The sequence below is a fragment of the Scyliorhinus canicula genome, chromosome 12 (genome assembly GCF_902713615.1).
Source record: "Scyliorhinus canicula chromosome 12, sScyCan1.1, whole genome shotgun sequence".
NCBI lineage: Eukaryota > Metazoa > Chordata > Chondrichthyes > Carcharhiniformes > Scyliorhinidae > Scyliorhinus > Scyliorhinus canicula.
Window position 1 is genome coordinate 17,532,841 of NC_052157.1, and position 24,873 is coordinate 17,557,713.

General features: G+C 53.4%; 1 protein-coding gene across 1 annotated transcript; it reads left to right on the plus strand.

Annotated features, from left to right (window-relative positions):
- Positions 1–479: 479 nt before the first annotated feature.
- LOC119975137 (UDP-glucuronosyltransferase 2C1-like) lies at positions 480–7,262 on the plus strand. The gene is made up of 2 exons (XM_038814702.1): positions 480–716; positions 4,648–7,262. The coding sequence occupies exon 2, from the start codon at positions 4,674–4,676 to the stop codon at positions 6,285–6,287; it is 1,614 nt and encodes a 537-aa protein (XP_038670630.1). The 5' UTR covers positions 480–716; positions 4,648–4,673; the 3' UTR covers positions 6,288–7,262.
- Positions 7,263–24,873: the final 17,611 nt, after the last annotated feature.

The window sequence follows — 24,873 nt, forward strand, 5'->3', positions numbered from 1 at the left end:
GAGCATAGGGAAGGCATAGGGAACCTCATTTCACTTATGGTAGATGATTCTGGGTCAATTATGAATGATAGACCTGAAATAGATCGTCTTTCGTTATTCAACTTCATTAAGGGACATGGGGCAAAGTCGGTTCTATGGAGATAGGTCGTAGATAAGGCACGTTAAAATGGCAGAGCAGACACAAGGGGCTGAATGGCCTCATTCTTTTCCTTATCCTGTTCAGAAAAAGCATATGCAGAAATTGGGAATCAACAGAACTCACAAAAGGATGCGTCAGTTACTGAGAGAAGGTCCGAGTGTGTGGAGCAATCAAATACAAAAAGGCTGATTTAAACTCATGGCAGGAAGCCATAGGTGTCGACAGCAATCTCTTGCAGGGAGCGGGAGGAAGTCAGAAGGTTAACAGATTTCAACTCTTTTAACTGCCAGAACTCATCTGACTGCGGCTGCTCTACTGTTTGGCCATTTGCAGCAGAAAGAGGCAGAGAATAGAAATTGGAGGGAGCTGTGAGGAGGAAGCCAGAGCAGTAGAAGCAGCTCGGAGCAGTCATATGGACTCAAAACCTCAACTCTCTTTCTCTCTCCACAGACGCTGACAAAGCTGCTGTGTTTTTCCAGCATTTTCTGTTTCTAGTACAGCAGAGCACTTTGTTGTAGTGCCCAGACATTCCTTCAGCGATACGGAGGAGCACTCCTGCTGCTATAGTCCAAGTCAGGTAAGTTATTTTCAAATTTACTGTGGCCTCATTGCTGCTTTTAGAACATAGAACATGGAACAGTACAGTCCAGGCACTTGGATTGGATTGGATTTGTTTAATGTCATATGTACCGAGGTACAGTGAAAAGTATTTTTCTGCAAGCAGCTCAACAGATCATTAAGTACATGGGAAGAAAAGAGAATAAAAGAAAATACATAATAGGGCAACACAAGGTATACAATGTAACTACATAGGTGCTTACATCGGATGAAGCATACAGGGTGTAGTGTTAATGAGGTCAGTCAATAAGAGGGTAATTTAGGACTCTGGTAACAGCGGGGAAGAAGCTGTTTTTGAGTCTGTTCATGCGTGTTCTCAGACTTCTGTATCTCCTGCCTGATGGCAGAAGTTGGAAGAGTGAGTAAGCCGGGTGGGAGGGGTCGTTGATTATGCTGCCCTCTTTCCCCAGGCAGCGGGAAGTGTAAATGGAGTCAATGGATGGGAGGCAGGTTCGTGTGATGGACTGGGCGGTGTTCACGACTCTCTGAAGTTTCTTGCGGTCCTGGGCGGAGCAGTTGCCATCCCAGGCTGTGATGCAACCAGATAGGATGCTTTCTATGGTGCATCTGTAAAAGTTGGTAAGGGTTAATCTTCAGCCCAGGATGCTGTGCCGATCATTTATCCTAATCTAAGATCAACCTAACGTACACCCTTCAATTTACTGCTGTCCATGTGCCTGTCCAAGAGTTGCTTAAATGTCCCTAATGACTCTGACTTGACCACCTCTGCTGGCAGTGCATTCCACGCACCCACCTCTCTCTGTGTAAAGAATCTACCTCTGACATCTCCCCTACACCTTCCTCCAATCACCTTAAAATTATGTCCCCTCGTGACAGTCATTTCCCCCTGGGATATCTCTGGATATCCACTCTATCCATGCCCCTCATCACCTTGTGCACCTCCATTAAGTCACCTCTCTGCCTTCTTCGCGCCAGTGAGAAAAGCCCTAGCTCCCACAACCTTTCTTCATAAGACATGCCCTCCAGTCCAGGCAGCATCCTGGTAACTCTCCTCTGCACCCTCTCCAAAGCATCCACATCCTTCCTATAAGGAGGCGACCAAATTGGACACAATTTTCCAAGTTTGGTCTAACTAAGGTTTTATAAAGCTGCAGCAAAACCTCGCGGCTCTTAAACTCAATCCCCCTGCGACAGATCTACCTGGCAGTGTGACTTCAGCAGGTGCTCCTTACAATAGGTGGGTGTAAATTCCACTGGGGATCAGGTATGTAACTTCACCCACGGTTATCTTTCTGAATCATCTCCATTGGAGTCCGGTGGGACTTTCACCTGCTCTCAAAACGAGAGACACTAAAATCATAGCTCAGCAGATATTGGGCGGAATCTAATGGAAATGTTTCTCAGTGTAGTAGTGAGCGGGAATTGCCGGGGGCTTCCTGGCGGCTGGCTAGGCGAGACCGCCACTGGTATCTAATGCCAATTAGAGCTGGTAATGATGCGCCATGGGCTTAGTGTCGGGAATGACTGCTCCACCAGCTGATGCACCTGGACTGAAACCGGCATTATCTCGCTAACGAGGGGGAACAGCACTGCAGGGCAAACCCCAGACAGCACGCAGCCATGCCCCCACTCAGACCCGCTCCCCGATTTGGAGATGCCGACTTGGCCAGACTGTTGGACAGGGTGAAGTCCAGAAGGGATACCATTGTTCCCCCAAGGGGGTCAGAGGGTCAGTCAGTGCTACCTGGGAGGCAGTGGCAGCGGCTGTCAGCACGGGTAGTGTCATCAGGAAGACCACCACCCAATGCCGCAAGAAGCTCAACGACCTCCACCTGGCCGCATGGTTGAGTTGGCATCGGTCCTCTGGCACCGGTCCTGCCTGCCACACCCAGCCGCAACCCCCCAAAGACCCTGCAGTTGGCACTGCAGCATCCCCTCACCCATTACAATACCGCATCTCAGCACACCCCGGCACCCACCTGCAGACCCCACCTATGTCCTGCAGCGGTGCCCATGCTAATCTCCGCCATAGACTCCACCCACCAACCCCCGTGATGCAAGAAGCACCCGGTTTACGATGGCCTCTCTCTGTCCCCAGAGAAGAAGTTGACCTATTAGAGACAGGAAAGGGCCCAGAGGAGCGGTGCAGTGCCAGATTTCAGAGTTTTCACCCCCTACGAGGAACAGGCCCTGGAGGTCATGGGGGCGACCGAGGACGTCACCAACGTCAACCTTGGCCTGCGCCATAGATGTGAGCATCCACCGGCCCCCACCCAGATAGGCTGGCACGGCGAGGAATGTGCCACCGGCAAGTCAGCCGGGACCCTCCACCCCCAGGCCCTCCAGACAACGCCTGCCACGGGCATCAAAGGCCACAGGACACAGAAAGCAGCGGGCTGCCTCCTGCTCCGACGTGTATCCTGGGGACATTCGTAGACATAGTGGCAGAGCTTGGAGGGCGAAGCAGTTTGTGGATCACTGAGAGGGAGTGAGGGCTGGGGAGGGAGAGGGTGGCACTATCGGTTGCTGCGGACAGCTATGGCCACCATTGTACACCACAAAAACACATTACACACGAGACGTGTGAAGCCTCTGTCATGTTATTTCACACTGCGGGCCGACCTGTACCCCCCTCCCCCTTCCCTGTTGCTCTTTGCCCTCCCTGGCGTTGAGGTGGAGCCTCCTGCGGCACATGATGTCCGACATCTCTTTGAGCGACCAGCGACACCTCTGCACCTTGGTCCGTTGCTGGCCTCCCCCTCTGGGTCCCAGGGTGACCTGATGGGCGGCCAGGTTCACGTGGTGTGGGACGGGTCCCTGCACATTGGCTGCCACCTCGAGCCTCTATCAACTCTGCTGCTGCCACATTCTCCGGCGTCTGGCTGACTGGACTGTCACCGCCACTGCGACGGCAGCTGCTGTGGGGTCCACAATATCATCCATCATGTGATATCTGTAAGGGATTGGAGAAGGTGAGAGACTGGCAACCAGTTAGGGCTTCCACCCCTAGCCCACAAACCACCCCCATCCTTACATTCCTGTCATCTCTCAGGGTGCCAGCCAATGAGCCGGTTGTGCTGGGAAACACCACCCTGCACACACACACCCCAGCCAGAGCAGGATACCAGACCCCAGACCCTCGCCGGGAATGTTACTTGGACTGGGGTCATTTACCTTCCACAACCCACACATCTGACCTCTGGTCATGGAGGGTATCTCTAGTGCTGAGGCCCAGCTCTTGGGAGGTCGGCTGTTGCCTCTGTGTTGTTGGCACGAACTGTCCAGGCCTTACAGTCTGATTGGGATGCTAGGCAGTAACACACTCCTGCGACATGGCACGTCTACCCACAGTAATCCATTTGGGAGCTGGAGAGTGCTCACACAACTCACATTACCAATTCCCTATTAGCGAGAGCCTTCAATTGTGAAGTCAGAGGCCGGTCAGTGGGAGTTAAAGTGACCTGCACCATATTACCACGGACAGGGCACTGTCCTGGCGGTGTTTGGTGGGACGGACTGGCAGCAGCTGATGTTCCCCCTCGTGTAGGTATACACAATCCGGGGGGGGGGTGGCATGATGGACCCACGGGCGCTGAGCCCATCACCCCCCAGCCTAGGGGCAACACCCCACCGATAACAGTCGGCCCACCCACGTTAACGGGATGGAGATTATCCTGAACTGGTGATAATTGTTAAATCGCCATATCGCGGTGGGATCCGGATCTCGCCAACGGGAACGGGTCAGTTAGATCAGAATCCGATCGGCACGGTTCCCAATTTCAGCCTCTGAGGGAAAAAGTAGAGTTGAGAAGGGTGACCCGCCCTTGATGCTTGCAGTATGGCAACTGGTCTAAATATCCTGTTATTTTTTATGATATATTTTCTAATTTTAGTTGTATTACCAATGTTTCTCTTCAATTCACCAACAGGATCTGGATGTGACTTTGCTTTCAATATGGAGAGTCTTGCACAGAAAAGCAGGTTCCAGGTTGCATACACTCTTGGCATCATCGTCACCCTGTCCTGTCCAGTTACACAGGGGGCCAATATATTGGTTGTTCCAGTTGATAGAAGCCACTGGGTCAATATGAGAATTCTAATAGAAGAACTGAAACTTCATGGGCACAACATCACAGTCTTTTATTTCTCATCATCTTTTTACATCAAAGAGAGGCCTGATCTATATCAATCCATTGCGGTTGAACACCCAGGATCTATTCGCAAAAATACAAGTGAACAGGCTGTGTCACTTTTTGTGCAAAAGGTAATGGAAGCCTTACAAAATGGTTGGACAACCTGGGGCATTGTTAAATTCCAATATGCAAAGATGCATTTTGCACAGACCTGTAATAATTTGATTCGAGAGTTAATCATTGCAATTTATGAAAACAAACAATTGTTGAAACAGCTTGAGAATGCACATTTTGACTTAGTTCTTACCGACCCTGCCGTTCCTACAGGTTCGATGCTAGCTTATTCTTTAAAGCTCCCTTTGGTGTACAATGTGCGATGGCTCAGCAGTGGAGATGCCCATTTTCAATTTGCACCATCGCCTCCATCTTATGTCCCAATCTCTGGCTCGCGATTGACAGATAAAATGAGCTTTCTCCAAAGGTCACAAAATGTCATCCTAAATCTTCTTTCAATACTAATTTCAAAATTTCTAATTAATCCCACGTACAATGAAGTCTGCCATCGCTATCTGGGCCCAGATACAGATATTGAGACGATTCTCCTGAGGGCAGATGTGTGGCTGATGAGAGTTGATTTCATATTTGAATTCCCGAGACCCACCATGCCAAACATTGTTTACATTGGGGGATTCCAGTGTAAACCATCCAAACCTCTCGCAGCAGAGTTTGAAGAGTTTGTCCAATCCTCAGGGGAACATGGGATTATTGTGATGTCTCTGGGGACATTTATCAGCTCTTTGCCAATGCATATTACAATGAAAATAGCAGAGGCCTTTGCTCAAGTACCTCAGAAAGTTATTTGGAGACACGATGGAAAGATCCCTCCCAACATAGGAAATAATACGCTACTGGCAAAATGGATCCCTCAGAATGACCTTCTAGGGCACCCCAAGACACGAGCCTTTGTTGCCCATGGTGGCACCAATGGAGTTTATGAAGCTATCTATCATGGGGTGCCAGTAGTTGGCATTCCTCTGCTTTATGACCAATTTGACAATTTACTCAGACTTGAAACCCGAGGAGCAGCCAAAGTAATTAATGTCGCAGCCATGCAGTCAACAGATTTATTACAGGCACTTAACAAAGTCATAAACAACACATCCTATCGGGATAACATGCAGAAACTCTCTGCTCTCCACAGGGATCAACCAGAGTCTCCAATGGAAAGAGCCATTTTCTGGATTGAGTATGTTGCTCGACACAAAGGTGCAGCACATTTACGCTCAGAATCTTACCGACTCCCCTGGTATGTTTACCATTGTGTAGATGTGATGTTCTTCGTATTAAATGTGTCACTGAAGGTTACAACTCTGACAGTTCTATTGTTGAAAAAACTTTGCAACATCGCTGGAGAGAAAAAGCAAAAAACTCAATAGTTATTTGCTTTTACTGTGAAAGGGACTTTGAATTATTTTACTTTAACAATAGTTTAATGCGATATCTATTGCTTTACTTTCTGAATATTATCAATTTTACTGTAGTCTTTTGGTGAGCTAAATATGGAGTGGATGTCAATCCTTGTGAGCAGCAAAGGAGAGGGAAATGCTGTTCTTACATCAAATCTAATGCAAAAATCTACACGTTTTACAAGCGGTTTTAGACACAAATCATCATATTTGTTGATGTGTGGTAGGAGAACATCAAATAAGAGTGTGACATTTCTGGAATTCATTGGCTGAGATGCAAATCTCACTCCAATAATTCCACCTGTTCTTTCATTGCCAAAGATTTTCAGCACAGCCCTCTCTCTGCTTCTCAGCATTTTTGACGCCTTGATTACACCTCCATTTTTGTTGGTCATGTCCTTGAGGGTAGAAGGTTAGTTTCTCTTTCGTTTGCGTTGATGTGTTTGAGTGTGTGACTGGCATAAAGAACTGGCCTCAATAACACTGCGGTAAACTATGCGCTGCCACAAATCATGGACTAAAAATGCCTCAAAATATAAATAGACGTAGTAGAACCATCAACAATTATAATAATAATCACTTATTGTCACAAGTAGGCTTCAATGAAGTTACTGTGAAAAGCCCCTAGTCGCCACATTCTAGCGCCTGTTCGGGGAGGCCGGTACGGAAATTGAACCCGCGCTGCTGGCATTGTTCTGCATTACAAGCCAGCTGTTTAGCCCATTATGCTAAACCAGCCCCTAATTCTGCTAGAGTTTGGGAGGACAGAAAGTACTCAGAAGAAAGACAGTGGGCGGAATTCTCCGCTCCCGCGCGGAATTGGGAAGGCCGTCGTGAACTCGGCCGAGTTTCACAACGGCCACGGAGGCCGCTCTTCACACCTTATTCACTCCCACCCGGGGGACTAGGAGCGGCGCTCTGTAACTCTCGGCCGCCGGACCTTGACGCTTGCATCAAGGCGGCGCGCCGAGAATGACGCGACGGCGGCGCCTAAGTGACGTCAGCCGCGCATGCGCAGGTTGGCCGGCTCCAACCCGCGCATACGCGGCTGATGTCACAACGGCTGACGGCTCCAGCCCGCGCATGCGCAGTTGCCGTCTTCCCCTCCGCTGCCCTGCAAGACGTGGCGGCTTGATCTTGCGGGGCGGCGGACGGGAAAGAGTGCGTCGCTTGGAGACGCTGGCCCGACGATCGGTGGGCACCGATCGCGGGCCAGTCCCCTCCCGACCACAGCCGTGGTGCTCACTCCCCTCTCCACCACCCACAAGCCACAAACGAGCATTTGGCGCCCATGTTCACGACGTCAGCGACCAGGTGTGGTTGCCGCCGTCGTGAACCGGTCGGGAACATCAGGCCGCTCGGCCCATCCGGGCCGGAGAATCGCCGGTCACCGTGAAAAATGGCGAGCGGCGATTCATCAGAGCTGGGGGGGGGGGGGGGTGGGAGAATCACGGGTGGTGTCGGGGGGCGTGTCGTGAGTCGCCCGGCCTTCCCGCGATTCTCCCACCCGGCGTGGGGAGCGGAGAAACGCTCCCTGTGTTGTTCTAAGACAGAGCTGTGAAATAAAGGATCAATTATGCTTAGCATCAGTTTTTCATTGTTGGTCAGATCTAGAAACACACGGGATCATCACAGTTAAATGGAGGTCATATTTTTCGAACAGAAAAAATTTGCTTATGTTAACTGATTTTAAAATGCTGTCAATTATATAATCACAGGTATAAATAAAGAAATGCTTCTGGATGATTTGTTTGTCTTCTTTGATGATTTGGCAAGTAGAGATTTATTTTACCGACTGTAATACAACTCCTACTCCCCGAGATGTCTCCTGTGCCAGGCCCACACTTGGGCCGGGGAATGTATGTCCCATGGGGCCCTTGGCTTGAGGGTGTAGCTCCGCCCTCTCATATGTGGAGATCATATTCAGCTGATGTTGCAGACCCATGGTCTCTGGTGGGGTTATAACACCCCTCCCCACCCCAAGTCTGACAAGTTGTCAGTCTCAATGGGGAAGATCCTTCGCTCGCTTTGCTGGGGGCCGCTTTGGACCCGGAGAGGTGCAATGAACCGGGGAACGTTGTTTGCGGGCCGGACGCCTGGATGGTTCCTCCATTCTCAGGAGGGCGGCCGCCACTGGATCTGTTTTGACCCCCATTGGCAAAGTCTCTGGGCTGGATTCTCCGGTCGACGACACCAAAATGGCGTTCGGCAACCTGCCGGAGAATGGCACAGCGGCACTTGCGCGATGCTCCAGCCCCTCAAAGCGGCATACTGTAGGAATATGCTGCGCGCTGTACCCTCAGGACATTGCCTGATGCCTGCACCCGATGAGCTGCCCCCGACCGGCCGAGTTCCCGACGGCATGGGTCTCTCATGGTCTCACCCGTCGGGAACTCGGCGTGGCGACTGCGGACTCAGTCCAGCGCCAATAGTCGGGGAGGGCTGATCCACGGCAGGAGGGGGACATTATTCGGTGCTGGGAGCACTGTGGGGGGGGGGGGGGGGGGGGGGGGGGTCCGGGTGTGCGAGCCGGCCGAAGGGGGGGTCTATTTCGTGGGCTGGATCCGCGAGCGGCCACCGCCATTTAGCACGGCGCGGCCGCTGCAGGCTGCCACCATGCACATGCGTGGCCACGGACCCGCCAATTCTCAAGGGCATATTGGCAGCTACAGCAGAGAACTCTGCACTGCCGCCCTGCTGGCCCCCAGCAAAACGGGGAATCAGTGCGCCCGTTTTTCTGGCATAAAACGCCACTATTCCCACGCCGGCGTGGGGACATAGCCCCAGAATCGGAGAATCCAGCCCCCTATGGCCGGTTTGGGGTCGGATGAGTCAAGCTCCCGCATTTCCAGATCAAGGAGCTCATCCACCTTACTGGGTACCAAAGGTGGCTGCTCCAGAAGAAGTGGCACCACTGGTCTGGGGGGCTTTGATTTTCCCTCGAGGACCTGCCGGGCTCGACTGCGGAGGTTGTTCACGTACCTATTCGATTCTCTTCCCTGTACTCAGATGGAATACAAACCAGACCCGATCGCTTCACCGCTGTCCCGGGGACCACCCCGCCCCATTAGCGAAATTCCAGATGTAGACCCTTCACGGGTCTGGGTCATCGTGCTTCAGAGTGTTCTTGCCGGTCACGGACCTTTTCCCCAACGTCTGGCAGGACGAAGCTCAACCGGGGGATGACTCATTTACAACTCTGATGGTGCCAACTCGGTACTGGCGTGTGCGTGGCTTGGTAATAGAAGGGGAAATGGGCCAGACGTGTCTCAGGGGAACCGGAGTTCTCTTTTTGCATTTGCAGCTCAGATGTCTGTACCACCCTTTCAGCCAATCCGTTAGAAGATAGGAGGTAAGGTGCGGTCCATACATGGCGGACCTGCAGAATTCTAACCTGCTCCCAATCCTCAGGTCTGCTGTTTTTTCAGGACAATTGACATGTCTCTTCCTTGGATCTAATCCTATTTCTCATTTCCATTGTAAGCCATGGTTTAGCCATCTTTCCTATTTTATTTTTCGCCAGACAGGAATGAACAATTGTTGCAGTTCACCCAGGCACTCTTTGAATGTTTGCCATTGCCTATCCACCGTCTTCCCTTTAAATAACATTTCCCAATCCGTCATATCCAACTCGCATCTCATATCATCGTAGTTTCCTTTCTTAAGATTCAGGATCCTAGACTCAGAATCAATTGTGTCACTCTCCGTCTTGAAGGATTCTATCATATTATGGTCACTCATCCCCAAGGAGCCTCGAACATCTAGATTGCCAATTATTCCTGTCTCATAACACAATACTCCATCTGGGATGGCTTGTTCTCTAGTTGGTTCCAACATTGACCCCTTAATAAGTGCATCCACACCAATCCATCCACCAACACTGGTGGCCCAGGGTGAAAATGAACAAATAGTTTCAGAACTAGAAATAAAACCAAATCAGATGAGGTCCGCTTCTTCGACAGTTACACTGAAAGCACTTGAACTAGCTGCAAGTCAATCAAGCAGCCAAGGTAATATGCAGCGATACCTTGAAAGTAGGAGGTGGGCTTCCCGGAACACGTTCCAAACTTGAGTTCACCCAAGGCTCAAATACCTGGGAATTTGTTTAAAAGAAACATTACAGCTGACTGAGAACCTTTTACTTTCAATTCAACTTTAAAGCAACATCTAAGAAACTTTACTTGCCACAAATGAGACTGAAATAATTATAAGTTGCCACCATATTGTTTTACCTTGATCTGTATTTCATAATAAGAGGTCTCACAACACCAGGTTAAAGTTCAACAGGTTTGTTTCAAATCACTAGCTTTCGGACCACTGCTCCTTCCTCAAATGAATGAAGAGGTAGGTTCCAGAAACATATATATGGACAAAGTCAAAGATGAAAGACGATACTTAGAATGTGAGCATTTGCAGGTAATTAAGCAGGTAATTACTTAATTACCTGCAAATGCTCGCATTCAAAGTATCGCCTTTCACCTTTGACTTTGTCTATATATATGTTTCTGGAACCTACCTCTTCATTCACCTGAGGAAGGAGCAGTGCTCCGAAAGCTAGTGTGTGAAACAAACCTGTTGGACTTTAACCTGGTGTTGTAAGACTTCTTACTGTGCTCACCCCAGTCCAATGCCGGCATCTCTCATCATGTATTTCATAAGACATAGGAGCAGAATTAGGCCACTCAGCCCATCGAGTCTGCTCCGCCATTCAAACATGGCTGATATTTTTCTCATCCCCATTCTCCTGCCTTCTCCCCATAACCGCTGATCGCCTTATTAATCAAGAACCTATGTATCTCTATCTTAAAGACACTCAATGATTTGGCCTACACAGCCTTCTGCGGCAAAGAGTTCCACAAATTCACTACCTTATGACTGAAGAAATTCCTCCTCATCTCAGTTTTAAAGGATCGTCCTGTTAGTCTGAGATTGTGTGCTCTGGTTCTAGTTTTTCCGACAAGTGGAAATATCCTCTCCATGTCCACTTTATCCAGGCCTCGCAGTATCCTGTAGGTTTCAATAAGATCCCCCTTCATCCTTCTAAACTCCAACGTGTACAGACCCAGAGTCCTCAACCGTTCCTCATACGACAAGCTCTTCATTCCAGGGATTATTCTTGTGAATCTCCTCTGGACGTTTTCCAAGGCCAGCGCATCCTTCCTTAGATACGGGGCCCAAAACTGCTCATAATGCTCCAAATGGGATCTGACCAGAGCCTTATACAGCCTCAGAAATACATCCCTGGTCTTGTACTCTAGCCCTCTCGACATGAATGCTAACATTGCATGTGCCTTCCTAACTGCTGACTGAATCTGCATATTAACCTTAAGAGAATCTTGAACAAGGATTCCCAAGTCTCTTTGTGCTTCTGATATCCTGAGCATTTCTCCATTTAGAAAATAGTCTATGCCTCCATTCCTCCTTCTGAAGTGCATAACCTCACACTTTTCCACATTGTATTCCATTTGCCACTTCTTTGCCCACTCTCCTAGCCTGTCCAAGTCCTTCTGCAGCCCGCCTGCTTCCTCAATACTACCTGTCCCGCGACAGATCTTTGTATCATTTGCAAATTTGGCAACAGTGCCTTCAGTTCCTACTTCCAGATCATTAATGTGTATTGGGAAAAGTTGTGGTCCCAGCACAGACCACTGAGGCACACCACTAGTCACCGGCTGCCATTCTGAAAAAGGCCCTTTTTCATCTTTGTATGTGTTTGAGATGGAGAAATATGATTCAGCATTTTAAACTCTGGTCTAAATCTGTGAGATTAAATAAACTTTATTTTAAAATGCTAAAACGCTTGCTGCTGTAATTTCTTTGAATTGTGACCCTCAGTCTGAGAGGAACAAAACACACACCCATCACAAACCAACTTACAGATCATTGACAGTAGAAAGATGTACATAAATTCTGTTCAGAACAATTGGAGTAGATGGCGTACATAGGGAATAGATTTGGAACTCTATTCCACTTATGGTAGATAATGCTGGGCCAATTATAAAGTGAAATGGAGAGTATTTTCTTATCCAAATGCAATAAGGTATATGGGGCAGAGTTGGTTATGTTATAGGTCACAGGGAGGGCATGTTATCACAAGATGGCACAGCAGACACGAGGGGCTGAATGGCCTCATTCTATTCCTGTAACTGTTCAAAAATAGCACTTGCAGAGATTGGGGGTGGGATTCTCAGAACCCACCGCCCCGCCGCTCCCCGCCATGTTCTCCGGCAGTCAACAAATCGCGCCGACTGGAATCGCGCCTTGCAGAATGGCGAGAATCGGCACAACACAATGGGCCCCGGGGCTGCTCCAAATCTCCGGTCCAGATGGGCCGAAGTCCTGCTGGCATGACCACAGGTCACGCGGCGTGAATCAAACAAACTTTTTAACGGCGTCAACCAGTCGAGCTGGCGAGTGCAGAGGTAGGGGTCGCCGTGGGTGGCCACTGGAGAGGAGACGCTACGGCCGTAGGTGAGGGGGGGGGGTGTTCGCGGGTGCCGGTGGAGGGTGCTCCCCAGGGCCGAGGGTGCATGCCGGTGATAGTGGTCGGTGCCGGTGGTGGGTGGGGAGGGGGGGGGGTGTTCGCGGGTGCCGGTGGAGGGTGCTCCCCAGGGCCGAGGGTGCATGCCGGTGATAGTGGTCGGTGCCGGGGGTGGGTGGGGGGGGGGGGGTTGCTGGGGATGGGGAATGCCGGAGAGGGTGAGTGCCGTGGAGGGGGGAGGGCTGGGGAGGGTGAGTGCCGTGGAGGGTGAGTGCCGTGGAGGGGTGGGGTGGCTGTGGAGGGTGAGTGCCGGGGAGGGGGGAGGGCTGGGGAGGGTGAGTGCCGTGGAGGGGTGGGGTGGCTGTGGAGGGTGAGTTCCGGGGAGGGGGGAGGGCTGGGGAGGGTGAGTGCCGTGGAGGGTGAGTGCCGTGGAGGGGTGGGGTGGCTGTGGAGGGTGAGTGCCGGGGAGGGGGGAGGGCTGGGGAGGGTGAGTGCCGTGGAGGGTGAGTGCCGTGGAGGGGTGGGGTGGCTGAGGAGGGTGAGTGCCGTGGAGGGGTGGGGTGGCTGGGGAGGGTGAGTGCCGTGGAGGGTGAGTGCTGGGGAGGGGGGGGGGGGGGGGGGGGGAGGGGATGGGGATGGGGAGTGCCAGGGAGGGTGAGTGCTGGGGAGGGGGGCGCTGGGGAGGGTGTGCCGAGGAGAGTGAGTGCCAGGGAGGGGGGGGCTAGGGATGGGGAGTGCCAGGAGAGTGAGTGCCGGGGAGGGGCTGGGGTTGGGGGCTGCCGAGGAGGGCGAATGCCAGTGAGGGAGGGGGGGGGGGCTGAGGATGGAGAGTGCTGGGGACTGCGAGCGGCGGGAAGGGGGGGGGGTCGGTGCGGGGGTTGGGGGCTGCCGAGGAGGGTGATTGCCGGGGAGTGGGGGGGGGGGGGGGGGTTGCTGAGGATGGGGAGTGCCGGGGAGTGGGGGGTTGCTGAGGATGGGGAGTGCCGGGAGGGGGGGGCTGATGTTGGGGGCTGCCGAGGAGGGTGAGTGCCAGGGAGGGGAGGGGGCTGGGAATGGAGAGTGCGGGGGAGGGTGAGTGCCAGTGAGAGAGGGGGGTTGCGGGGGTTGGGGGCTGCCGAGGAAGGTGAGTGCCGGGGAGTGGGGGGGGGGGGGGGGGGGGGGAGTTGCTGAGGATGGGGAGTGCCGGGGAGGGGGGGGGGGCTTGTGTTGGGGGCTGCCGAGGAGGGTGAGTGCCAGGGTGGGGAGGGGGCTGGGAATGGGGAGTGCGGGGGAGGGTGAGTGCCGGTGAGGGAGGGGGGGTGCGGGGGTTGGGGGCTGCCGAGGAAGGTGAGTGCCGGGGAGGGGGGGGGGGGGGGGGGAGCTGGGAATGGGGAGTGCCGGGGAGGGGGGGGGGGGGCTGGTTTGCCTGCCCAGGTGCCAGCTGGCAACAGTCACGGCCATGCAGCCCATGGCACCTGGATGCGGAGGGGGGTATGGGCAATGGTGACATATCGTCTATCCCCGCCCCCCACCCCCTGCAGACTGTTATGTTTGGGCATCACCCAGCGGTGTTGGCCGCCATGGCAGAAGCTGCTCTTCTACATGTTGCCCTGTGGGAGCTGGAGAAGGAGCGTGCCCGGGAGGCAGCGGAGGCTGCCGCAGACGAGCGTGCTGCAGAGAGGCAGGTGGCAGCCTCCCAGGCTGAAGGGCCGCCCGCCCGACAGGACAAGGAGGAAGAGGAGGAGAAAGAGGAGGAGGACGAAGAGGAGGAGGAGGTGGGGGTGCCACGGCGACGGAGACGCTCGATGAGGCTCCGTGTACTTGCGCCGCTCGTCGTACCAGAACCTCACGGACCGGGCATTCAGGACGAGCTGGAAAACCATCGCCCATATCTGTCAACTCATGGCACATCTGGGACCACATGGGACTAGGGGAGAACACCCTCTCCCCCTGGCCATCAAGGTTACGGTGCCCCTGAACTTCTACGCCACGGGGTTGTTCCAGTCACCGAGTGGGGATCGGTCCGACATCTCGCAGGCATCGGTCCACCGGTGCATCTGTGCAGTGACCGACACATCCGGTTCCCTGTGGACCGGGCCCACCAGGATGCCCGGGCTGTGGGCATCGCTGCTGTGGCCAGGATGCCCACGGTACAGGGGGCGATCGATGGGATGCACATCGCCGTGCGGCCACCAGCAGATAACAGGGCCGTGTTCATTAACAGGAAGGGGGCCTACTCCATGAACATTCATGTGGTCTGTGACCACCACATGAGGACACCCCCCCCCCCCCCCCCCCCCCCCCCCGGCTGAGGGGCTGGTTGCTGGGCGACAAAGTTTACCTGTTACGTTCGTGGCTGATGCCGCCTATACGGAGACCACAGACTGACACGGAGAACCGCGACAACAACGCCCATGCAGCGACCAGGGGTGTGGTTGAGAGGGGCTTTGGGCTGCTGAAGATGCGCTTCAGGTGCCTGGACCACTCTGGAGGGGCCCTCCAGTACCCGTCGGAGAGGGTCGGCCGCATCGATGTGGTCTGCTGCGTCCTGCACAACATAGCCCAGCAGAGGGGCGATGTGCTGGAAGCAGAGGAGGGGGACAGGGAGGAGCAACACGACAAAGGGCACGCCTCCCCAGATGAGGAGGTTGGGGGCAATGTATAGGAGAGATGTGCTGTACATGGACGGGAGGCTGCCCACCGTTACTAGCTGGGCCAGCGGGCACGGGACGGGTTGATAGCCTCACGGTTCACGGACTAGGGATGTGTGGGAATCGCGAGTATGGGCATAGACAGCACAGGACAGCACAGTACAGCACCAGCCCACCACCCTCACCCTACCCACCACCAACCAGCTTCACCCCGCACACCACCAACCACCCTCACCCCACCCACCCTCACACCACCATTGCACATCCACCTGCGCCACGACGTGCAGGGTTCACACGGTCGCTACTGGAAGCGGGTCTATTGCATGCCATGGAGGATGATGACAACCCGCTCTGTGATGCGCTCTGGACTCTACATCGTTAGACAATGTCTAACTCATGGCCGCAGTAACACCCTCCACCTGGACCGTCCCTGCATGGGGCCTTGGCACTGCAGCGCATGGTCCCGTTGTCTGCCCGGGGGACACCTTTGGCGGCCGTTTCCTGGAGCGGCCTGGCCTGGATGGGCCAGGCTGTGGCTCAGACGACTGAGATAGCGAGCTGCCAGCCTGTCCTGCCCGTTGCCCACCAGATGCACCTGGGTCGGAAGGGGGAGGGAGTCCGAGGTGTAACGGTATTCCGGGACCACTCCTGCAGGGGTACCCGGAATGGGCCCCAGCACCTCCTCCTCCCTTGGGGTGCCCGAGGCCTCTCCGTGGGTCGGGTGTGCGAATGGATCCAGCATCCGATGCCCCCCCGACACCTGGTGCTGCCAGTCCTGGGGCCCGCTCTGGTATCAACAAGGGTCTGCAAGTTTGCAGCCATGGAGCTCAGCGAGTTGGCCATCCCTGTCTGTGTGTGGGTGATGCCGGCCAGCATCTGGGCAATGGCACCGATACCCTCAGCGATGGCCTGCAGAGACTGGCCCATGGCCTGCTGAGATTGGGCCACGGCGTTGAGCACCTCTACGATCTGCTTCTGGCTCTGGCTCATGGCTGCCTATGATAGGGCAGCCATGTCCTGGGCCACGGACGCCGCCTGCATGGAAATCCCCAGGCCTTGCATACTGCGGCCCATGTCTCCACCGCGGACGCCACCCGTGCGGTTTTGCCTGGGTGGCACGCAGGACCGGCACCACTACCTGCTCCTGCACGCGGATGGACTCTGCGTCTGCAGCTGCCACAAGCCGGCCGTCACTCCCTTCAATCGCCCCTGTGTCCGTAACTGCATCGGGTCTATGGGTGGGTGTGGTAACTCCAGGAACCCAGGACCCGTCTGGGCGGCACATGGTTGCTGGGGCCGGGCTGCCCTCTGACCGTTCAGCCCCTCGGCTGCTCCTACCTCCGCCTGCTGTACCGGGACTGCTGTGTGGTGCGCACCAGTTAATGTACCAGAAGCCTCTTCGGGATAAAGGGCAACAGTGTTAGGCGGACATATACATTAAGGGTAGCACGGTAGCACAAGTGACAAGCACTATGGCTTCACAGCGCCGGGGTCCCAGGTTCGATTCCCCGCTGGGTCACTGTCTGTGCGGAGTCTGAACATCCTCCCCGTGTGTGCGTAGGTTTCCTCCGGGTGCTCTGGTTTCCTCCCACAGTCCAAAGACGTGCAGGTTAGGTCGATTGGCCATGATAAACTGCCCTTAGTGACCAAAAGGGTTAGGAGGGGTTATTGGGTTACGGGGATAGGGTGGAAGTGAGGGCTTAATGTGGGTCGGTGCAGACTCGGTGGGCCGAATGGCCTCTTTATGCACTGTATGTTCTATGTTCGATATTCTGTCATAATATCCACTCATGTATATCATGAGATGCAGACAGGCAGTGATTGGCACACAGGATAACCAATGAACACACACGACACAGAACAACCAATCACCAGACAGGACACCACCACTCTAAAGCCCACAGGGTATTAAGGTGCTCCCTCTCTCACAGGACACGGCTAGGGAGATACTTGCAGTGCACAGGCCAATGAACATCATCACCAGGTGATAGAGAGCTAGTCTGGTCAAGCCAGTAGGAGCTTATCAGTTAGGTTAATAGAGTGTCAACCAACAGCAGATTATGTACAGCAACCAACAGGTTCAATAAAACAGTGTTGGAGCATCTCCTGTGTCGGAAGCCTGTTTCTCATTTTACTGCATCCAGTTGCAGTCGATGTTAGACCAACACAGATAACACATCATGGTACTAGAGGGCTATTAACTCTAACGAACCTACCTCGAGTAAATCTGCAACAACCAGCACGCGGTCATCCAGCCGCATGGAAAAGATCCAACTTCCTCCTCAACTCCGGATCTCCGGGAACCTCGGCGCCAACTGGAAAGTCTTCAAACAGACGTTCCTCCTGTATATCGAGGCCTCCGACCTCGAGGCAGCACGGATGCCCAGAAGATCGCACTGTTCCTGTCGACTGCGGGGGACCACGCCATCCACATCTATAACTCGCTCACGTTTGCCGATGGCGAAGACAAGATGAAGTTCAAGACGGTTCTGCTGAAATTCGACAACCACTGCAACATTGAGGTGAATGAGAGCTTTGAACGGTACACCTTCCAACAGAGGCTTCAGGGTAAGGATAAACCTTTTCAGTCTTTCTTGACCCATCTCCGCATCCTAGTGCAGTCATGTAATTATGACTCGACGGCTGATTCCATGATCCGGGATCAGATCGTTTTCGGGGTCCAGTCCGACTCCCTGCGGGAGCAGCTCCTCAAAATCAAACAGTTGACCCTCTCCGTCGCCATCGAAACATGCGTTGTCCATGAGCATGCCAGGAATCGTTACTCCCGCATCAGGGCGGCAGAAAATGCAAAACTAATCTCCCACGAGGCAGAAAGGGTGCAGGCCATCACAAAAATGCAAGGCCTGAGCATCGAGGAGAGTGGCTGTTATGCGCGCTTTTCCAGGTCCCTACGCATGCGCACCACGACTGGGTGGACAACGAGGCCGAAGACCCCGATGCGCATGTGTGAAAGTCGGCCGACCGCAGTGCGCATGCGCGATGGCGCACGGAACACGCTGACATCAGCGTCGTGACGTGTCCAAATTGTGGCTCCGCCCATTTAAAGCGGCAATACCCAGCCAAAGGAAGGCGATGTCTACAGTGTGGAAAGCCTGGACATTACGCGGCCTTTTGCAGGTCCGCTCCACCGACCAACAGCCAGCGATCCCAGCTGCAGCGCAGACGTGTCCACTGCATACAACAAGGCATGCCGGATTCCGATCCCGACAGCCCAACGGACCCCGATGCTGACTGCCTCGAGTCTCCATAACGGGTGGGCATAATCACCATGCGCGAGCTGGCTTCCACCGTGCCTGCAAACCGCCTTTCAATCCTCATTGTGGATCCTGATGACGAGTGGTGTGCTGTCGTCACGGTGAACCAGTCTCGCATCCGATTTAAATTGGACACTGGTGCATCTGCAAACCTCATATCACAGTCGGACCTCAATAGCATCCGAGACCAACCTAGCATTCTTTCACCAGCCTGCCAGCTCCTTGACGACAATGGCAATGTCATAGCTGCCAGTTGATAGTGTCAGATAGGTGTATCTCACAAGGCAATCAAAGTGATGTTACGATTCGAGATCGTCCGGCCTGACAAGGCATCCTGCTCGGTGCTCATGTATGCAAACTCCTAAATCTGGTCCAGCCCGTCCATGCCATGTCCTCGACTGCTTCGCTCAATGTAAATCTCCAGGCTGAGATAGACAACATTCTCACACAATTCCACAATGCGTTTGATGGAATGGGCATGCTCCCATATCGTTACAAAATATTTCTCAAACCGACTGCCATCCCAGTCATCCATGCACCGCGCCGGGTGCCGGCCCCTCTCAAGGATCGTCTGAAAACGCAACTACGAGAGCTCCAAGACCAGGGTATCATCACAAAGGTCACGGAACCAACAGACTGGGTCAGCTCCATGGTCTGCCTCAAGAAGCCCCCTGGTGAACTCCGCATTTGCATTGATCCCAAATACCTGAATCGCAACATCATGCGCGAGCATTACCCGATCTCAAAGCGTGAAGATTTAGCCTGTGAGATGGCTCATGCCAAATTCTTTACCAAGCTGGACGCCTCCCGTGGGTTCTGTCAGATACAGTTGGATGAGTCCAGTCGGAAGCTGTGCACGTTTAACACTCTGTTCGGCAGGTATTGCTACAACCGCATGCCTTTTGGTATCATATCGGCTTCCGAAGTATTTCATCGCATAATGGAGCAAATGATGGAGGGCATCGAGGGGGCGCGAGTCTGTGTGGACGACGTGATCATCTGGTCCACGACGCCCGAGGATCACATCGATCGCCTCAAACAAGTTTTCCAGAGGATACATGAAAACGCCTCCAGCTCAACAGGGACAAATGCTCATTTGGTAGGTCCACTTTCAAGTTTCTGGGTGACCACATTTCACAGCAGGGTGTGCAACCTGACGCTGACAAGGTGCTGGCAATCAATGCCATGAAGACCGCAGAGGACAAAAAGGCTGTCCTCCGTTTCCTCGGGATGGTGAATTTTCTCAGGAAATCCATTCCCAACATGGCATCCCACACCACAGCCCTCCGGCATCTCGTAAAAACGTCGACAGTGTTCCAGTGGCTTCCCGCACATAAAGCGGAGTGGCTTGAGCTGAAGGCGAAGCTCACCACAGCCCCAGTACTGGCATTCTTTGACACAACCAAGGATACCAAGACAGACGCAAGCCAGGACGGCATTGGGGCGGTGCTCCTCCAGCGAGACGACTCCTCGTCCTGGGCTCCAGTGGCATACGCCTCCAGGGCCATGACTCCGACCGAACAACGGTATGCCCAGATTGAAAAGGAGTGCTTGGGTCTCCTGACAGGAATAATCAAGTTTCTTGACTACGTATATGGCCTGCCAAAGTTCACAGTGGAAACAGACCACAGGCCTTTAGTCCACATAATCCAAAAGGATTTAAAGGACATGACACCTCGGCAGCAGCGAATTCTTATTTGTCTCCGCCGATATGACTTCGAACTCGTCTACACACCGGGTGGGGAGCTGATCGTCACGGATGCTCTATCCCGATCCGTCACCACGCCGTGTGAACAGGGTGACTTCATTCGCCACATTGAAGCACAGGTGCAGCTGTGTGCCAGCAACCTCCCAGCCGTTGATGAACGAGTTATACAAATACGCGAAGAAACTGCCAAAGATCCCCTGCTGCAGCGCATGATGAAATACCTCGCCCATGGCTGGCAAAAGGGGCAGTGCCTCTAGTTCTTCAACGTTAAGGACGAGCTGACGGTTGTTGAGGGGATCCTTCTTAAACGAGATAGAATCGTCATTCCCCAAAGCATGCAAAACATGGTGCTCAGACAGATCCATGAGGGTCGAGAAATGTCGACGCAGAGCTCGGCAGGCAGTTTACTGGCCTGGCATTAACCAGGACATTGCCAACACAGTCCTCAACTGCACAACATGCCAGAAGTTTGGGGCCTCACGGTAGCATGGTGGTTAGCATCAATGCTTCACAGCTCCAGGGTCCCAGGTTCGATTCCCGGCTGGGTCACTGTCTGTGTGGAGTCTGCACGTCCTCCCTGTGTGTGCGTGGGTTTCCTCCGGGTGCTTCGGTTTCCTCCCACAGTCCAAAGATGTGCGGGTTAGGTGGATTGGCCATGCTAAATTGCCCGTAGTGTAAGGTTAATGGGGGGATTGTTGGGTTACGGGTATACGGGTTACGTGGGTTTAAGTAGGGTGATCATTGCTCGGCACAACATCGAGGGCCGAAGGGCCTGTTCTGTGCTGTACTGTTCTATCTATGTAAGTTTCAACCAGCTCAGCCTAAGGGAACGCTGCAACAGCATGAGATCATGACCTCTCCGTGGTTCAAGGTGGGGATAGACCTCTTTCGCGCCAATGGGTGTGATTACGTGCTCCTGGTCGACTACTTCTCCAGCTACCCGGAAGTGGTGAAACTGTCGGACCTCACGTCCAAATGCGTCATCAAAGCTTGCAAAGAGACATTTGCCAGGCATGGGATACCACTCACGGTAATGAGTGACAACGGTCCATGTTTCTACAGCCAAGAGTGGTCCGACTTTGCACGATCCTACCACTTTAGTCACATCACATCCAGTCCCCATTACCCGCAATCAAACAGGAAGGCTGAGAAAGGGGTCCATATTGTTAAACGGTTGCTGTGCAAGGCTGCAGACTCAGCCTCGGATTTCAATCTGCCGCTATTGGCATACAGGGCAAACCCTCTGTCGACTGGTTTGTCTCCAGCGCAGTTGCTCATGAACCGCAACCTGAGGACGACTGTTCCAGCCTTCCATCTTCCAGACCTTGACCACCTCACGGTGCTGCAGAAGGTGCAGCAATCCAGGGACTAGCAAAAGATCACGTATGATGCTCATGCCACGGATCTGCCTGCGCTGGCTCCAGACGATGTTGTTCGCGTTCAGCTGCCTGAGGGAGGTTGGTCAGCCCCAGCTGTTGTCGTCAGACAGGTTGCTCCCAGGTCTTTCGTTGTCCAAATGGCTGATGGCTCCATTTTACGGTGCAACAGGAGGGCGCTGTGTAAAGTTCCCTGCCCATCACCTGACCGCACTTCTCCGCATGTCATCATGCCTCCTCTGGATGTCATGCACCACAAGGCCACCGATCTGGAAGCGATCCCACCTGTCCACAAGGTCACCGAGATGGCAGCCATCCCACCTGTCCAGGTGCTGGCGTCCCCCCTCCGTCTCTGCGGCGATCAACGAGAATTTGTCGCCCACCACAAAGACTGAATCTATAGACTTAAATCTTGTAAATTTTGTACAGTTTGTTCTGTATCTGCACGATAGATGCCTTCCCATGTACATATGTTCATTCATTCCCCACTTGTACATAGTTATGCATGCATATACAGCCACGTTCCAAAATTTATTTCAGAAGAGGGAGATGTCATAATATCCACTCATGTATATCATGAGATGCAGACAGGCAGTGATTGACACACAGGATAACCAATGAACAGACACGACACAGAACAACCAATCACCAGACAGGCACCACCACTATAAAGCCCACAGGGCATTAAGGCTCTCCCTCTCTCACAGGACACGGCTAGGGAGATAGTCGCAGTGCACAGGCCAATGAACATCATCACCATGTGATAGAGAGCTAGTCTGGTCAAGCCAGTAGGAGGTATTCAGTTAGGTTAATAGAGTGTCAACCCACAGCAGATTATTATTATTTAAAAAAAATAAATTTAGAGTACCCAATTATTTTTTCCAATTAAGGGGCAACTTAGAGTGGCCAATCTACGACCTGTTACTGTATGTGGCGGACCCGGTGGGAGGGATGCCGGGGTGATGGAGCTGCTAGCTGAGTTTGGGACCTTTTCAGGTTATAAATTAAATTTAGGCAAGAGCGAGGTGTTTGTGGTGCACCCTGGAGACCAGGAGGAAGGAATTGGTAGGCTCCCGCTTAGGCGGGCAGGGGAGAGCTTTAGGTACCTGGGGGTGCAGGTGGCCAGGGACTGGGGGACTCTTCACAAGCATAACTTCACCAGACTTGTAGATCAGATGGAGGAGGAGTTCAAGAGGTGGGACATGCTGCCATTATCGTTGGCGGGGAGGGTACAGTCCGTCAAAATGACGGTTCTTCCGAGGTTCTTGTTCCTCTTTCAGTGCCTGCCCATCTTTATCCCCAGGGCCTTCTTAGGAGAGTGACTAGCAGTATTTTGAGCTTTGTGTGGGCACATGGGACTCCGAGAGTGAAGAGGGTGTTCCTGGAGCGAGGGAGGGATAGAGGCGGGGCTGGCGCTGCCCACCTTCTGGGGTACTATTGGGCAGCAATGTGTCAATGGTGAGTAAATGGGTGATGGAGGGGGGAGGGGCGGCGTGGAAAAGAATGGAGATGGCGTCATATAGAGGTACGAGCCTTGGTGCCATGGTAACGGCGCCGTTGCCGCTCTCCCCTAAGAGGTTTACCACGAGCCCGGTGGTGGCGGTGACCCTAAGAATCTGGGGACAGTGGAGACGGCATCGGGGGGAGGAAACAGAGGGCTCGATGGAGGCTCCACTGGGTGGCAACCATCGGTTCATCCCGGGTGGAACAAGGATGGGGGATTTAGGGGGTGGCAAAGGGCGGGCATCAGCAAATTGAGGGACCTGTTTATTGGCGGGAGGTTTGCGGGCCTGGGGGAACTGGAAGATAAATTTGGCCTTCCTCAAGGGAACATGTTCAAATACTTGCAGGTAAAGGCGTTTGCTAGGCGACAGGTAGAGGGATTCCCTCTGCTGCCGTCGCGGGGGACGATGGACAGAGTGCTTTCGGGGGTGTGGGTCGGAGAGGGGAAGGTGTCTGACATCTATAAAGTAATGCAGGAGGTGGAGGAGTCGTCAGTGGAGGAGCTGAAGGCTAAATGGGAGGAGGGAACTTGGGGAGCAGATAGAGGACGGGACTTGGGCGGATGCCTTGGAGAGAGTCAACTCTTCCTCCTCATGTGCGAGGCTTAGTCTCATCCATTTAAGGTGCTGCACCGGGCCCACATGTCCGCGACTAGGATGAGTAGGTTCTTTGGTGGTGAGGACAGGTGCACCAGATGTTCGGGGAGTCCTGCGAGCCACGCCCATATGTTCTGGGCATGCCCAGCACTGGTAGAATTCTGGAAGGGGGTGGCGGGGGACGGTGTCGGGGGTGGTTGGAAAAAGGGTCAAACCAGGGTGGGGGCTCGCGATTTTTGGAGTTGCGGTAGAGCCGGGAGTGCAGGAGGCGAAAGAGGCCGGGTCCTGGCCTTTGCGTCTTAGTAGCCCGACGAAGGATACTGCTACAGTGGAAGGATGCAAGGCCCCAAGTGTGGAGACTGGATCAGTGACATGGCGGGATTTATAAAATTGGAAAGGGTCAAATTTGCCCTGAGAGGATCAATACAAGGGTTGTATAAACGATGGCAGCCTTTTCTGGACTTCCTGGCTCAAAGATAGGTATCTTGGCCAATAGCAGCAGACCCGGGGGGGGGGGGGGGGGGGGGGGGGGGGGGCAGCAACCGGGGGGGGGGGGGTGGGGGGGGGGGGGGGGGTGTGCATTATTGTAGTGTCTATTCTGTAACTTTATATTGTGTTAATTTGCGTTGTTGTTAAAATGCTGTGTTGTTCATGGAGGTGGGGCGAATGTTTATGATTGTAAAGTATTATTGTTATTTTTGGTATTTACTGTTGTATAAATTCAAATTTTTCAATAAAAACTATTTGCAACAAAAAAAAGTGGCCAATCTACCTATCCTGCACATCTTTGAGTTGTGGGGGTGAAACCCACGCAGACACGTGGAGAATGTGCCAAACACCACACGGACAGTGACCCAGGGGCCGGGATTCGAACCCGGGTCCTCAGCGCCGTAGGCAGCAATGCTAACCACTGTGCCACCGTGCTGCCCCCCCCACAGCAGATTATTTGCAGCAATCAACAGGTTCAATAAAACAGTGTTGGAGCAT